Here is an 18,514-nt window from a genome sequence, read left to right as displayed (position 1 = left end):
CTTATTTTTGATTTTTCGTTTTTTAAAAGTACTTAGAGGTAATTTTTTTTTTTTCAAGTGCCTAATTTTCCCATTTCTAAAATGAGATTTTTTTTTTTTTTTTACCATGTCGATTTTCGCCACGAATTATGCCATAAAACATTGTTCTGTTCAACGTATTAACAATTCATTCACCCACAATCTATTTGGGCGTACCGTAGGTCCGTGGCGTATGAAAACGCGAATCGTTTTACATGTTTGATGAAATATTCAGTGGGAAGAATTTTTGCCCTCCCATGTACAACTCTTCAGCATTTTCCAAGAGATTCTCCGTTTCAGGCTCCATTTTCCGCCCTCTGAAATCGAGCTGAAGAAAGTCTCCAATTTTCGCTGATTACGGGGATCAATTACACATTGTCAATTTTTTTCCCCTAATAGCGATAGAAAATTTTATTTCTTTTGTTAATTTCATCGTTGGTGAACCGCCATTGTCTTCGTCACTTTCCTTCTCACTATATTTTATTTATACATAGTTCAGTACCATAACCTTCGAACTTAATTTGGGGATCATTCACTAAATGCGTACTTCCATGTGAGACCCCAGAGTAGTCAAGAATCCCAAAGCTTCATGGCCTCAAAATTCCCTTTTATTCATCAAATTTAAGAATTAATTCTGAATTTTAAGCATAATATTTTTACCTGAGGGATCATAAACCAATTGCATAAAAAAATTTAAACTTTTATATTACTTAACCCTTTATATATCTCAACATCTCTGTTTTTAATAAAAATTACTCATACATTGGAATACATCATTCTAAGCATGCAAAAAATAACGAAAAAATTTACAACATAAAATAAAATAATTATTGGAAAAAAATTGATTGTTGCATTTCTGCAATATTATGCAAAATGACAAAAAAGGGCTTTTTGCATTCCTGCAATATTGTGAAAAATGGCACTAAGATTGAAAGATTCAAAAATTTTAATTCATATAAAATTTTTTAAAACAGTTGTTACTTTTGTTCTAAAGTCCTACACCACTTTTCTCACAAATAGTTTGTGTAAATCTTTTGCATTTTGGGTATTTGCATCTGATTCTTTTGTTAGGCCAGTGCCGAATTTCATCTTGGCGCGCTGGTTTTGGCCGACAATCGCCGAAATCGTCCTTCAAAATTTGTTGGGGCAAAGACGTAGGCTTTTTGTGTATGTTGCAGATATGCAACACGGTGATATAAAGGGTTAATTACTTTTTTTTACTTATTACTTCTTTTTTTGCACCCCTTACAAAGAATGAGTATTCAGTATCTAAAGGGATTGAGATGGGTTTTATTAATACATTTTAATAACACTTACAGAAAGTATTATGCTTATTAAAAAGTCTATTAAGTATTATGTTTATTAAATATTATGTACTTAAAGTTCGGTTCAGTACAATGTGTATTAAGTTCATATTAGTACCATGATCCTAAATAAGTTCAAGTAATTACAACGTGTAATAAGTTGAATTAAATGCTATAAGTAATAAGTTCTGTTCTATAAAAATATCATTAAAACTGCCATTAACAATTAAAATTATCATTATTATTAATAATTCAATTAAGTACTATACGTATTAAGTTCAAATTAGCAAAAGGTGTTTGTCTTAGTTGGGAGTCTGATGTTTTTTTTTTGTTAAACGAGAGTGTGCTGCGATATTTTAGAAAATGAAAATAAGGAAACACGTTATAAGTTTTCGACTACTTTTAATATTCTAATAAGTAAATATAATTAGCTACTAACTATTTGATACTAACGTTAACAAATAAAGTTTTTTTTCCTTTTCAATTCTTTCATTTGAGCTATAAAATTCAATTTTTTTTGTAATTGTGGTTTTCTTTTATGTTCTTTAGTGCCTTTACGTTTATTTCTTTGTAATCAGGAATTTCTTTCTTCAACTTATTCATCCAAGCTTCGACTTTCGGAAAATCAGAATAACTGTGGTCCATAACCTGAAAAGATTTAATAATTATTTACTAGAATTCATTATATATAACACATTCCAGTACATTGTAATTGATACAACACATATTTAATACTTATTTTATGAAGAATTGCTATACAGCTTTGATGGATTTTATTAAACACTCTTTTTTGTTAGTGATAGGCTTTAATTATTTTTAACTGATATGAAATCTTGTCAACTCTATTAACAACTTTTCCATGCGCTATTTTAATTTTAAAAAAATTATAGAAATTTTTGTTTGTTTTGAGAATAACTAATGTCATTAACGGAAAGGAAAGAGTTTTTTTTTTCTTTTCATTTATTTAATTTTTCTTTCTTTAGGTAATTTTCTGCATGTTCAAGTAGACATATCAGAGCGCAAAAATTTATATTTAAGCAATGAAAGAACAATAATACTATTAAAATTGATCGCATCAATGGTTAAAAAGTTGGGAGAAAAAACATCAAAAACAGTTTGAATGCCTGGTTTAACGTGAAGAAGCTTCTAAATACTCCTTTAGACTTCCCAACTTCTTTGAGATTTCTCTAGCAATCAAACCGGTTTTGATAGATTTAGCCTCGGTTTTTTGAGTTGTGATTCGTTAGATTTCGATTGCGTTTTTATTTTTTCCTTAGCTTAAATATTTAATTGTGACGCTCAGTGTGCATACTTTTTTCACTTTAATTTGTCAAGAATTAAAAAACTGCATAAAAAAAACGGTGACACCCTGTAAATAAGAGCATTCAAGTATATGAAGTAAGTAAATTTTTACTATTTTAGGTTATGCACTCACAAAATACTATTTTTTGCGAAGAAAAAGTTAACCCCTTAACCCATAAAAAGATGCAAGTTGCAGTGTATGTATATATATATATATATATATGGGTCATTCTCACAAAAACAGTCATTTTCATGTCCCCAGTATATTTTATGTTTGTTTTACAGCTTACGAANTTTTCCTCAGTTCACATAAGAGACAATTATTACTTGAAAAACTACCTGGTTTAGCAAATTAAAACTACTGAGAATATACATTAATATTTCATTTCTTTAAATAAATACTGTTATGTGATTTATAGCAAATATATCAGTAATATTACTTTTTAAATTATATTGGAAGAAAAAAAACTTTAACAATGGACCGAATCATTATGTTCATATTATTGTCTAACCTAACAAGAGCCCTCTGAAACATATCAATAACAGTGAAGTAGAAATATATAGTAACTCCTTAACATACAAAAATTGCTATTTTAGTTTAAAAAATTACATGACAATCAGCAAATGTTTAGATTATTGTTTTTTATTTGATAAGAATTTTGCATTTTATGGCATAAATAACAGCATTCCAGGCTTGGGACCTCTAAAAGGCTTGTCAGAAGCAGCGTCGCTTGTACTACGAAAATCGGATCTATCTGGAGGGCGGGTTAAAAATTTGGAATATCTTATCTGCTGCGTGTAAAAGGGGAAAAAATATACTAAAATAAAAATTAGAAAGGATTGGTAGCTATGTAGTTTGAATTTTCTGCTTCTCTTTGAAAATCAGTGAATTTTCTGAAAAAGCGGAATACTTACAAAAAAAAAAGTGAAATTTTTAGAAAATCTAAATTTTTGTTAAAAAAAAAAAAAGCTGAAATTCAAGAGATAAAAGTGAAAAAAAGCGGAAAAATCTCATCCCTGTATATATTATTAGTAAGTAAACATAAAGAGTATTAGTATTATTTTATTTTATTCGTCGTTGAACAACCAACCCAATTTTGAGTTTACGACTACTAATGTTCAACTCCGTAGCCTTGTAATTTTGAACCAATCCAGAGGACAAGGAAACTCCTGGCCCCAGAGGTATTGATTTGTTACGGGAACATGGAGGACTCTGCGACTCGACAGATTTAACGAGCATCAGTCACCATTTACTACACGGGGAGGGGATCAAACCCACGAACTCTTGGACATGGGCCCAGTGCCCTACCAACCAGGCTGAACATCTGACGATATTTTTTAGACAGAGAGATGTGGGCAATTTTCCTGATTGCCTATTATGAAGTTTTTCTTTTCTTCGATCAGTTAAATATTTCCTTCTGAGAAGCTCTAAAATATTTAAAGTGCTTTTAACTAGTTGTTGGAATAGAGTAAATGACATGAAATAGAAGTTAGCATAAAGTATATGTTAGTTTCACTTGAACTTTTTTTTTTTTTTTTTTTTTAATGGCGGGCACTTGGAGCTATTGTCCATTGGCCACAGAAAGTGCCAGAACTGCTAATTCTCTTTTCGTTACCCAGATGGCACCTGTGGCGAAGCCACGGCGGTGGAACAGCGTCGCCCACGTCACACTACCACAACCCGTTTATAGGGCGGGTCACATTCACACACAAATAGTTCGGTGATGNCTTTTCTTGGATCAGTTAAATATTTCCTTCTGAGAAGCTCTAAAATATTTAAAGTGCTTTTAACTAGTTGTTGGAATAGAGTATATGTTAGTTTCACTTGAACTTTTCATTTAGCGATTTTTTTTTCCTAATAATAATCAACAATGACAGTTGCTTTTTTGCAGGTAAATAATTAAAAAAAATTTCATTAAAATGATCGTGTTTAAACTAAAATTTTAGTTACTAAAACTCGTTTAGTAATTGAAGTTTTTATTTAATCAGTAATAATGCGAATTTAATTTTAGTTCAGTTGATTCTATTAAATCATTATGCCATACCAACTTACTCTGCATAATGGATAAGTTGGCAAAGTTTCTACAATTTCAGAAAAACTTATTTACAAATTCAACATTAAGTTTTAAACATTTTTAATCATAATTGGTGTAAATATTAAAGAAACAACAGAGAAAACTACAAGCAGCATATAAAATTAAAAGGGGTGTAACTTGGGATGTACTGTTTCATGATTTTTTTTTAAAGAAATATGAAATAGTATTGATGTATACAAACTGTTGCTCAGTGAAGTGGGACAGAATTACTCACAATCTCTGCGAAGTCCAGGCTTGTGATGACTGATAGGTCAGCGATTGTCATGTGGTCACCTGCAACGTATGGGGAACGAGTCAAAAATTCCTCCAGTATAGCCACTTTCTGATTGAACTCGTCCATTCTTTCAGGTTTTGGAGTCTGGCCTCTGAACATTACATCTTCCTAAAAATAACAATTATCATGATAATAATAATCTCTCTCTACATATATATGCAGAGAGATAGAGAACGGTTTCATGGATTGACCTTCATGGGTTCATGGATTGATATTTTCCCCATTCTTGCGATTTTTCATACTTCTCACAAATATTTTTTTAAAAATTTTGCAGACGCTTCCTTTTGGTACTATTTTCAATGCAGTTTTCAGTTCCATATAGTTTCCTAACTTAAAAGTTTTTGATCTAATTGAAAATCAAGACAGAAATTAACGTGCTTCCTTCTCCTGTGGCAATCCACACGTTAATGGTATTGTCATAAGTAGAGATAGGTTCCGCTGCTCTACACCACCAGTAGGCAGTTCGATAGTGTTTTTTCATATTTCTATATCGTTGTTTTCCGCCTCGCATAAATATGTATTTTAGATCCCCAATGTGTATCCCATCCCTTATTATTTTATTTTTTAAAAGGGATACTAAAAAGATTTATTGAAAGCGTTTAACCGGAAACATTTTGTATTGTAGTAATGGAATGAAATAAGAATCACAAAACTTCACCGTATATGAATAAAAAGTCAGGAAACTATATTGCAATTGTATAAAATTCACCGTTTTCGTGTTAACTATCTAGAAAGAAAGTTTGGATTATTCCACGGTTGCCAGGCTATATTAAAAATGCTAAACGAAATATTTTATGAGAAACATTAAAAATCTTACCAAATAACTAGCCAAGGCCTTAAACAGGGTTGCTATGTTAAAATCAAGCAGCCAATCAATGATAGCTCTCTTCTTAATATCTTTTGGATATAAAGCATGGTCCGGTGCGTATTGGTCAATCAAGTAGCGCATGATTGCAATGCTAAAACAAACAATGTTTATAAATTTTCAAGGGTCATGAGAAATGGAATTTTAAAAAAAAAATTTTTTTTTTAAAGGAAGTCTGAGTTCATCTTATAAGTATGTCCAGACAGGTTTTGATGGAATTGTTTAATTACAAAATATATTAAGCAAATAAAACAAACTGTTATTAGATAAACTAATGCTGTGCGTTAACTTAATTAATAGATGCTCTTGTGTTTAATGGGGAGTTATTAAAAGCTAACTGTAAAAAAAAAAAAAAAAAAAAGCTTTACTTTTGGTTTTAAAAAGCACAGGAAGCATAAAAATAAAGAATTTAGTGAAAGACAATATTAAGGGTAGTACTGAAAATGCTAACAATGTTCATTAAAGATCTGCGTTTCAAAGGGAAAATAAATTTTTAAAAAACAGCTTTTTAACAAGCCTTTCTTAACACATTTTAAGGCAGGTTTTCTGAAATTTACTAAAATGTTAGGTAACATGCGTTTTTCGATTCGAAAGGATTAATATCAATCATCTACGACATATTTTTAAAATAAACCAGAAATAAATTTATTGTGTACCTCGTCGATTTTCCATATACTATTATATAAAGTAATTTAAATAGCAATGTGGTGAATACGATCCCGATTACGAAAGCTTGTGTTCCTTTTTCTTCTGTTCAATTTTTTCTTGTAATAATTATTTTCTTCTTTCTGTCTACTTCTTACTAATGTTAACAGTTTCGTTTTATTTTATCACCGGTATTGCTATCAATATTCTTAACCTTGTAATTTTGACCCAACCCAGAAGACTATGAAAAATCAGAGCCATGGTAGAAACTTGCCTTAATAGAGCCGTGGTGGCTCAGGTGATAGAGCACCTGTCTCCCAATGAGGTGACCGGTTCGAAACCCAGCGATGGCTGGTCGATACGAATTCCGCACTCGGCTTGCATCGACCACCGTGCTGACGTAAAATTTCTTCTGTGGTAGACGGATCCTGGGTTAGAGTCCCCTTGCCGTCAGGTTAACCGTGGGAGGTTCTCGTGGTTTTCCTTTCCATGTAACTCAACTGCGGGCTAGTTGCATCAAGAAGTCCTCCACGAAGGCAAATTTCTCTCTAGATCCAGGAGTTCCCTTGTTTTCCGGATTGGGTTAAAAAAATTATCACGCTACGGAGTTGAACATTGGTAGTTGGAATCGGATCAGCTGGTTTACCCCGGTTATAAAATAAAGAATTATAAAAATAACATTAAAAACTTCAATGACGTACCTCTCTCCTAAATAAAATCCTTTGTCGTCAATCGTAGGAACTAAGCAGTTGGGATTTATCTGAAAAACAAAAAATCCTATCTTACCGCACATGTGGTGAGTTAAAAAATGTGCAAATATTTTTGAATGGTTCAAAACAGTAAATAAGACATAGAAATTCTATAGAAATTCTATAGAAATTATATAAATCTTTGCACTTCGTAGTTCTTACGGTTGCGTACACTACAATGTTACAGAGTTTGAAAAATCCCAAAGTATTTGCATATCTAGCCAGTCAGTTCAGTCGGACTTATCAGCTTACAAAATACAAGTCCGAGTGAAATTTTTAAATAGCCAAACTTTAAGATTCTATGTATTATTTATCTGTCGAAAAAAATTTAATTACATCATTATCTGCAACAATGATTTTAAGTATGAATCAGAAGTATTAAGCATTATTAATAAATAAGTACTAATACTAATACTAATAAATAAATAAGTAATAAGTACTAAGTAATAAGTATCATTAATAATACATTATCATTAATAGTATCATAAAAGCATTAAGCATGAATAAGTGCTAAATAATTGTGTAATAAAGAGTTAATAAGTTTAAATAAATGTAAATGTAGTACTAACAAAAAAGCATTATTATCAGATGTATTCATTATTATCGGCAAATATATATTTTCAACATCCAATATTCTTTCGTGAAAGACTGCCATCGACATGTTCGATAAAAATTCTTTTTACGTATATGTAAAAAGAATATGGTAAGTAAATTCTTATGACTGGGGATGTAAGAGCAAAAAATATATCGAATTTTTAATTGACCCGGGCAATGAAATTGTGTGTCTAGCTTTGCTTAGAAGGGTTGTGACCGTGTAGAACGATAATACTCATATTTAAATAAATAGTAATAAAACGCTAGCTTGACAATATTATCATGCAAATTATTACATCTTAAACTTTATTATGATATTAAAATTCAATTTAAACGGAAATAAGATTCATGTTTTGAACCTTAAAGTTGCAAGAAATTCGCACCGACTATCGCCTCCGGAGAATTGTGTTAGCAAGCAGAAACCTTTCAATTATGGCTCGCAACTTTTCCATTTCTTTATTCTATTTCAATTTTGAATCCGAAGAAGTTATAAACTTTCAAAAAAGGGTCGCAACAGTTTGGTCAGAAAATAGTCGAAAATTTGAGTTTATTGTTTATTTTAGCATATCTATTTATGCCAACAAAAAAAGCGTTAGTACTCAATTATAAAATATGTTTATTCAAAGATTATGCTACGGATAAATACCTTTTTTTAACTATTTTTTATAGTTTAATTAAGGATCCAACAAATTTTGAGTTAAATGGTATACGAATTTATGCATCATTTGAAATATTTTAATTTTAAGAGATAAAATTCGACCATAATCGCTCGTTTAGCTTTTGAGAAGTGAAAATTTTAAAATTAGAAGATTCTAAATTTTTCGAGTTAAAAAATGCTTACCCGGTTTTTAATTAGACTACTAAATTATTTTATCTACGTTCTACACCTCAAAGTTAATGTGTGAGAATCTATCTGATCATAATCTTTTCTTTTTTCATTGAACAAATTTTTGGAATTTTCTTAACTTTACAAACTTATATTACTGCTAAAAAATTAAAAAATAACGTTTCTGAGGGTTCAAAAGTTAGCTTTTTTAGACGTCAAAATTTTTACGTTTCGTTACAATTATCAGAAAAACGTAGCAGTTGAAGAATTATGTTTTTTTTTTTTTAAATTTATTAAAAAATAATTTACATTGTTTTTTTCTTCCTTTTCTTTTTTTTTAAAAAAGAAAAATCAAAAAAGGATTTTTTTAATCAAAAGGATACATTAAGGATGATAACGTGTTATTTCATCATGCTCACACAATTATTTAGTAAACTTATATTTTTAATTAAACTAGATAAAAAAAATTTTTTTTTCATAAAACCTATGTTTTCCCCAAGTTTAAAAAGTGTTTCTATGTGATAGCGGCATTTAGTTTTTGCAAAAGTTTTATTCTATATAACATGGACATTAAGGCGAATCGAGCTTTATCACATCTTGTTTCTTTGCTTCATATTATCGCAGTATTCCTTCGCGGGTCAGAAGAATTTGAACTAAAATTTTAGTCAAGAATAACAACTAAAAAGTTTGGGGACCACTAGCATAACATGGCTCTTGAAAAGAAATTTCTTATCTCTTTCGTCCCTACTGTGAAATGATAGTAAGACACGATTCCGAGTAGATTAGCGAAGTCGCGCCAAAGAATATATAAGTGCTCACATTATATATTCTTGGGTCGAGCATTACTGGCTGGGCTCAGAGAGCGGGTGGGTGACTTCTTTGATTAGCCTGCGAATGGAACGAGGGTGAACGGTATCGGTTCTCGTTAAATTGTTCTACCGTAAAGTGCTTGACTTCACAAGCAAGTAGTCAGGTTACCAAAGAGGAGGAGCCATTCCATTTCCTAATGATCAAAATTGTGATGACGTGTTTCAATCAGGCTTTTTCCGTTGGTTGCAAAGGCAGTTGTTAATAGTTGCCCATTGTGCAGCTGCACAGTGGAATAAAACAGAATATTCTGCTACAAGACTTATACACTGCCCGGTATACATTTGCCTGCCCTACATCAATTTATTTTTATGGTTCAGTACCACTGCCCGGTATGCCCTACATCAATGATTTTTAAGATCAAGTGCTTCGGCCCAGTATACATTTAACCGGTACTCCGAACACTGATGTTTCTAATAATTTATCCTCAGCAGATATTAAAATGTCTTTTAAATGTAATAATGACTACGAATAAATTAATATCAAATCGGATATAACAAATATTTTGGACATTCACCAAAGCGACTATGTCATTCACCGGTGAAAGTCACATTCTCTTGATTTCGATCATTCACGGAGCTGGAAAAAGTTCTTAACCATCGTCTCAGTTTCACCAATATTGGTATCAAAACTTTCAGAATATTTTGTTTCAAACCCAATTAAGTCTCAAAATGAAAGTTTTTTTTTAAATATATTTTTTGGTTTAGTAGCAACTTTACAAAATGTTTTTACAGTTCAGGAATAGCATTTTACAGTTACTATATAAAATTTGGCAGACGATGATTTTTTTTTTTTAATGGTTAAAAGACAATCTCTTTTAATAGTGCATTGTAATTTACGCATATTCAACTAAAATTATATACTAATTCCAATGACATTTATGTGGTTTAGAGCATTTTTTACATATAAAATTGCACATTACAAGTAAAATAAAAAAATTGAATTTTTAAAACTAATTTGAATTAAATTTCTACTTACATTTACGAACCATTGTTTCTTGTGCTCCTTATTAAAGAGATCCAAGTCTACAAGTTTCAAATCTATGGCAAGTATTTTCGCTGTCATACGCACTGCTCTGCAAGGAGGGCTCATGGGAAAGTTGTACATGGTTATAGCGGGAGGCATCTTGAACTGTTCGGTATCGAACAAAACGAGTCTATTCAGAACAATCTTGACGAAGCTTTCTTATAAAATTTCGTTGTCAAAACTTATTTATATACGAAATTTTCTGCGTATTTATTAATAAGGAATTGACCTTCTAGTGACTCATCGATTAGAAATAAATGTTCTTTGAGAACAATTATTGACGTTTTAATTCGAAAAAGCACTCGAAACAAATTTTCAGATGATACGCAGTTTAGGTAATTCTTTATTGCGTGTATAAATCATATTAAAAGAACTTATTATATACATTAAAGAGGAAATCAAAGAAAATTAAGCAGTATAATTATATCATTAGAGTTGGAGGAAGAATATTGGTTTTGCAATTTAAGAGTTTCGTTAAAAGGTTGCAAAAGTATAAGTTAGAAAACTTTATTTATTTAGTTTGGTATAACATTTTGTTCTTATTCGGTCGTGTCATGCAATCTTTATTTCAGTAAGAACCAGTATAAAAAAATTTTTTTTTGAAATATAACTCTATTAAAATAAAATTTAAATCGTTTAATATTAATTTAATTTTATTTCTCAAGCAAAATTAAAGAATGAAAATTTAATCAAAAGTAAACTTCTTTTGAAATAAATTGCTTACATGGCATTGATGATAAAAATGAAATTTACATAAACAGCAGATTCAAAATATATTTTAAAACCAGTGGTCGGAATATCTACATTATTTTTGAAGTTACATTATTTACTACAACTCCTTCGTTATAAATGTAGTTAACTACAACTACTTTTTTTTAAATGTAAGACCTGCAAACTACTTTGGAATTTAGTAACTGCTTCACTACTTAAAGGAGGCGAACTTATATTAAATATTAATAGTTATTAAGAAATATTTATTTCTGTTTACATAAGCTAGTTTGTTATTTCAAAAAAAAAAAAAATTCGAATTTGTTCATTTGATCTTCAATTTTTCAATCGACAACCAGTATTCAATTTAAGAAATGCGAAATTATCTGAAACTTTTTTAATTGTTTAATGCTCTTTTATTTCCCTCTAAGAAATTAAGTATGTTGAAAATACGTTCCCTTTCTTTTAAACAGCATAAATGTTACACGAGTGTACATTCGCATGTGAAAGTGAGACCAAAGTAATTATAATTAATGATCTAGTTTTCGTAATGGCTATTTTAAATATTAGTTATACGTAATTCCTGATAACGCTCAGCTGCTGCCGCAGGGTCATTTTCATTGCATCAATTGATAGACTCGCAAAGATTTGTACCCATCCAATTCGAAAAATTAGTTGAGTTAGAGCCTTGTTTTGATAAACCATCGTCAAAAGTAGTTTCCAGGAATCGCTACCTAGTTACTGTTTTTTTTCTATCCCACAACACAATACTACTTTTTTTTAAAAAGTGGCACACTACACTACAACGAAAAAAGTAGCGACTACAGTAGTTTCAAAACTTGTAGTGTCTTATTTCGGACCACTGTTTGAAACAGGTTAAAATCATTTAATTAATTTTATTGTTTTTTATTAAATTTCCTTGTCAACATCAATTCTGATTTTTGAGTTTACTATTTACCTTACTGAATTTTAGTAAAGATTAAATTTTATATTTAGATACCAAGGCTAATTTTTTTGGAAGTATCTATTAGTTAGTCTTTTCAAATTTGTGTCTTTATTTAAATAATAATGTATTCATTTAAATTTTTTGTGGACATTAAAAGGAAGCAGAGTTCTTTAAATGGTTGTTTGGGGCTATTTTGCCCATTTACTTCGTTTCCCAGAAATTACATTGTACTTTATTCAATGTACCCTCTCATATGGGGTATTCTAATGGCATAATTGGTCTAAAACTAAACGGATCGAAAAGCTGGCTATAATTTCCTGATTAAGAGTGATTTTCAAAAATTTAATTTTGTGGAATGTTTTCTCTTGCTTGAGAATTTACATTAAAAAATTTAAATTAATACGTAATACGCTCATCTATGTATATAAAAATGAATGTCTGTTTGTTCTTTATAGACTCCTAAAATATTTGACTAGAGCGATAAAATGTTATACTATACTGATAGTTCGAAGAACGGAGAAGATCGACATTGGAACAAAACTTTTTAATTAGATCGTTCGAGAGACACCTTTGAAAAATGGAATTTTTTTTATTGGCTTAGAAATTGCTATGACGATAAAAATTAAACTGTGTACAATTCTATATATTTTTTTAAAACATTATCATTAGTTTTACGTTTCTTTGTTAAATCATTATAATTTTTTACATAACATCAGTGAATTTTACTGTTTGATAGCTGCCAGGAGTTTATTGCACGTTCTTTAACATTCACTTGTTTTTATTCGTTATGTCAGATAAAATCAACATAAACGTAGTGGGATAAAAGGACTATGTTATCAGATTAGTATTCCTAAAGCTATTTTTTTATATCCTTTTATTTGTAGTCATGTCTTTAAAACGTGTTTTTTTTAAAACTAAACAATATAAAATCAGCGGTAATTGAAATAAAAAATATGCATTTAAAAGTCAAATTAATGGAAAAATAGTTTTTATTCATTTAGGAGAAATGCAAAATATTTTCATATAATTGACGCCAATGATTCTTGATTACGTTTGATAATGGGAAATACTTGAAATAAAAAAACCATTGTACTAAAAACCAAAGGATATAGAAAAATAGTACTAATTCATTTAAGAGATGCGTAAAAAATTGCTCAACTCTTATCGATGCAAATGATCCTTATGTAATTCTGAAATTAGCTAGTAATTGAATAGCGAAAGAAAAGAATGGAAATCGTTTCAGAGAAAAGTAAAAAGCTCTATGCCTTTTTTAACGCCAAAGATGTTAAATTAATTTTGGTGGTAGGAACTAATTGTAATTTAAAAAAAATAAAAATAAGCTCTGCACTGCAAAGCAAAATTAATTAAGCAAATAATACTAATTTGTTTAGGAGAAAAATGAAAAAAAAAACGTTATATTATTTTTGACGCCAATGATGTTCAAATAACTTAGGTAATAAATGCAAATAAAAAAAACAGTAAGCTACGTATTAAAAAGAAAAAATTGATGGAGAAATGGTACTAATTTGTTTAGGAGATACGTAAAATAATAACCATACTATTATTCACGGCAATGATGCTTAATTATGTTTGGTAATATGCGCTACTGGTATTATAGTAATTGGCGCTTTATGAGTAAATTTGGTGCCTATTAAAACTGAGTCAATACAGTTCAGTTTAATTATAGATTTTGTAGAAAGAGGCTTTTAAGGTTCCTCGAAGGTACAAGTACAAACGAAAAATGCTTGATTGTGATAAATGTAAAATATCGTGATCTGTCTCCATGTGGCAACATTATGCTGAATGAAGTTAATTTTCATTTTGATGGGGTAAGCTTACTATAACGTGTTTCGCTAAATCTAATTAGGTAAAGCCACTGGGGAGGACAACGAACAATAATAAATGGAAAAGACATTGAAATTATTTTAGCTTTAATTGGATATACTTGCAAGTGACGTCATCGTAGATAAATTGTGGCATTTATTGATTCAGAAACCAATCAGATTCGACACATGCGCGTGACGGTGTTTTCAGGAATCCAATTAAATATGATTTGAATCTCATGGCTCGGCATAATCACTTCACTTTTTGTTGAGTTAAAAAGTACCCAATTGTGGCGGTATTTGTCTTTCGGTTTTGTGCATGACTTCGTAATGTTGTGGAGTACTGATTTTGATTTTTCAAGGCCGCACTAAGAACGATTATTCAGCTAGTACAATAATAAAAATCATTTTGGCAATCAAAACCAAGTAGTTTTTAATTTTGTAGCTTATTTATAGGCTGTAGCAATTGGAACTTCTTTGCCACTATGTATGCTTATAGATGAAAGTAGTCTCAAAAACATACATTTTACACTATGAAAAAAAACAAAGACATTTTTTTTAAAATAAGGAAGAAGCGATAAAACACAAAGTGAAACTATTTTATCACAAATTTACTAATATACTTTAATTTTTACATTTCCAGTGCAGATTTTTCAGTTAAAAGTTAATAGATTTAAACATTTTATACAGTGTTTACAAAATGTCCACTCAGGTCTTTTGGTAGGCCGAAAAAGAAAAAAAAAATCAGAGCAATATTATTTTTAAAAAATTAGGTCATCTTTTAATGGCTTAACTAACAACAAAACTAAAAAAAAAATACAATAAATAAAGGTATATTTAGCTTGATTTAACTATAATAATAAAAGCACATATTATAGCAAAATAATAAGGAATTAATTTTGATTAGAAAAATATTATTTTAAGTTTTCAGCATAATTTGATTAAGGGAGCACTTAACAACTCATAGTTTGATATCAATGTGTAGAAAATTATTATAGTAATGCTGCATCAAAAACTCATTATAATATCAATTGGCTTAAATCTTAATCAAATAAACAAATGCTAATTGGTTTAAATCTTGATCAAATAAAGGCAAAGTTATGCTTCAATAATCTCGAAACGAAAGCATAGTTAATATGCAGCTTAACATTTTTGTACAAAAGTAATTTTTTGAACGATTCCTCAATTCACCATTAAAAAAATCCATACGATTTGTTGATTGGAATCGACCATTTTTTAAAATCAAATGAAACAGATGAGTCCCAAAAATTGCTAGATTTGTAATTGCATTTGTTGAAAATATTAATTACCATAAAAAATCCAACAATGTGAAACAGTTGAGTTTTTTCATTTTTTTCTCCTGAATTACCAAACATTTTTGGTAAATAATAAAACAGACACAGTTTTGATTGCAGTTCTATTTATTAGCATTCTTAATTACACAATCAACATGAAAAATTGCATAAATAAATGAAAACCATTATTTACAATAAAATATACAATTAAATCAGAAAACAAAATCTTATTTATTCTAATCTAAAGAGAAATTGTACGTTTAGCTGTTAAAGCAAGACAAAACAAATATTTGTAAAGAAATTAACATCCTGCAAAGTTATTTATATAGAAATTATTACATTATATTCAAACAATAAGCAATGCACAAATCTAAATTATTTCATAATAATCTTTAAAAAATATAACCTTCTTTCACATTTTATTTTTGAAGATGATTTTAAAATGTTTTCTAAAACTTCTAGCCTTAAAGACCTTGTTTGATAATTTTATGAATCATTTCTTGCCATGCAACTGATAAGATATTAATAACAATATATTATTAATAACAATATCTTATTAATAATATCTCTCAATAATATCTTATTCTACAAGATAAGTCTAATATAGACTACCACATGATAGTCTCTGGTAGTTATATTTTAAATCATAAACACTGTAGGAAAATTTATTGAACATTGCTTTATGAGCTTGTTAATTTATTAAGGTTTGAATGCAAAGATAAGAAAATCTTTTTAACCCACTGATGGTTCTGCACCTAAAAAATCATATTTTAAGTTGCAGTCTTCTCTGTATAGCAAAACCGGATTTTCCATGTTATTAGAGAAGGAAATAGAGTATTAGGGAGAAACATTCTCCTAATTTTGTCCATTTGCTAAACAGCCAGTGGTTTAAGAATTTTTTTTGGAAAGAGAAAAATAAATTAAGAAGAAAACAAGTAGACAAGCATGATATCTGTAATACAGATAACATCAAAGCAACAGTTCCAGAAATAATAAGATAGATAGAAATATCAAACAATTTAAATCTTATTTTAAAAGATATACAACTGTTGGAAGTAACAGAATAATCTTAATATATTTAACTGTTATAAATAGCGTACAGTTTAACAGTAAGTGAAATAAAAATACAGAATTTATATTCTATTATTATTTTTCAAATCAGTACATCAAAAACCTAGCTTATCTGTTACCGCTGTAAAATAAATCAATCAAACAAAGTACTAGTAACTAATCAAGATAAGTTAAATCATTAAACAAGGCTATAATTGTTGAGATCTTAAATTAAAAATGGGTTTGCTTATTAGTGATAATTGAAACATAAGAATTTTTTTTAGTTACATCAAATCATCTCATATTATTCAAGTTGTAATGGATGTAAAAGAGTAAATAATGTTGGTTCCAAACTAATTGCAGGAAAAAGAAAATGAAATAAATTGAGCATTCACGACACAGAAAAACAGCAGACGATTAACTGCTGGACAATCTATTTAAACACTTGTTTTAAGTTTAATAAATGCTATAAAGTGGTAGAGCCATTATTAAAGAATAGTTCTTTAAATGGAATACATGCATGTTTATACTTAAAATGACAAAAAATAAAACATTATTCAATGACCTAAAAAAATATCACTGTGAAATGTAAAAGCATAATTTATTCAAAAAATTATAAAAGCAGAATGAAAATGCCTATCATATGGTCTTGTAGCTAATATTCATTATCTCTTAAGAAAACAAATTGCACAATTTTTTTTCCGTCTCAAAATTTTAATTCTATCAGGGGAATATGAATATATGCTTAAGGTTTTAAACTATGCTTTTAATTTTTTATCAATAAAAAAAGTATAATTTTATGATTATTAAATGCAATATCAAAAAACTACCACACTAAAAAGAAGATTGCTTCTCTAAAATTGAAAGAAATTTCAGCCCTGACAGATACATTTTTCACAAATAATAGCAAATATCTAGCATCCATTGTAAAATAATTATTAAAAATATGCATTGCTAGCGCCAATGGGTACTAATTTGATTTTAAGAATGAACTTTATCTTGAACACAGGAAATAATTTTTTTTATCAGTTTAATTACTATAACAGGTACTATATTGAAATAAGCTTTCATTAAAGTAAATAAAAAAAGAATTGGCACACAAATTATAATTTTTCAAAGCATTGTCCTTGTCAAAAAATCAGAACAAAATCTTAAACTCTTAAGGATATTAAAGCAAAATCCGACATTATAATTAACGTTTTTCTTATGGCAAACCATAGGTTTTGAGATTTTTTCCCTTCCAATAAGTTTAAGTTAACTTGTTCTAAAACTTTTAAAAATATGAGTGAGAAATCTTTTCATTTAAAAAAAAGGGGGAAAAAAGTGGAATTTTAGTTCAATACCCTTAAACGATTGTTTGGCAGGAAATAAAACTACATCTTTTACAAATTTTATCAATAGTAATATTATAAAAAAATTAATATCCTAAAATAATTTAGTAAGGAAGCCTTGACTTTGTAAACGATTTTTGTGAGAACATGTTCAAATAAAAAGAAATCACATTTTTTCTTCCTTCGATTGTTTGAAAACACAGAGATTATGCTATATTCAATATTTTTTTTCATTCATGACATCCAAGCTAAAACTTACGTATGATTACTCATAATATCTTTTAAAAATCTAAATCTATTTTCTAATTTAAAACTGATGTGTGCCTTTCCTCCTCATGTTTCTTTTGAATTCCCATAACAAAACCTTTAAAAAAAAAGGGTTTTTTTTCTGAAAGTTTTAGTTGGGTGACAAGCTTAATTCTTTCACAGAAATAATAATCCATACACTTCATTACATTGGGATTCATAAATTAAAAACACTACTTTTAAGACATTTTGATACATCAAAATTAATTTTAAACTTAAAACTTAATAAGTTAAATGAATAATAAGAAGTTCAAGGAATCATACAAATTTTTAATTCTATCTTCTTTTTCTTTTTTTTAGTAAACCCTAAATCAAAAGCTCTGGGAAGGCTCAATCAGCTTAATTTAGTTTGAGACAAATTTATTTATAAATTTGTTCTCCTCATTCCTTTCTAAAATAATATGCTTTATTGTGCAATTAAACATGAAACTTTGTCTTTAATCTTCTTGTAGTTTTGACATTTTTTGGATTTCTTAGTTCTTACTGCTT

The 18,514-nt window shown here is 28.9% G+C and overlaps 1 protein-coding gene across 2 annotated transcripts; it reads right to left on the bottom strand.

The window, feature by feature from the left end:
- Window positions 1-1,704: 1,704 nt before the first annotated feature.
- LOC107446054 (glutathione S-transferase 1-like) lies at window positions 1,705-10,824 on the bottom strand. Of its 2 annotated transcripts, none has more exons than XM_016060587.3 (5): window positions 10,519-10,778; window positions 7,206-7,264; window positions 5,812-5,953; window positions 4,935-5,102; window positions 1,705-1,970 (listed from the first exon to the last, which is right to left on the bottom strand). In XM_016060587.3, the coding sequence occupies exons 1-5, from the start codon at window positions 10,663-10,665 to the stop codon at window positions 1,830-1,832; spliced, it is 657 nt and encodes a 218-aa protein (XP_015916073.1). In that variant the 5' UTR covers window positions 10,666-10,778; the 3' UTR covers window positions 1,705-1,829. The 2 variants fall into 2 exon arrangements, with proteins under 2 accessions (XP_015916073.1, XP_042902514.1); XM_043046580.2 differs by having other exon boundaries at window positions 1,848-1,970; window positions 4,902-5,102; window positions 10,519-10,824.
- Window positions 10,825-18,514: the final 7,690 nt, after the last annotated feature.

Source organism: Parasteatoda tepidariorum, chromosome 3 (genome assembly GCF_043381705.1).
Source record: "Parasteatoda tepidariorum isolate YZ-2023 chromosome 3, CAS_Ptep_4.0, whole genome shotgun sequence".
NCBI classification, from domain to species: Eukaryota; Metazoa; Arthropoda; class Arachnida; order Araneae; family Theridiidae; genus Parasteatoda; species Parasteatoda tepidariorum.
The sequence above is the reverse complement of the archived record's forward strand: the minus strand, read 5'-3'. Positions and strand labels throughout refer to the sequence as shown.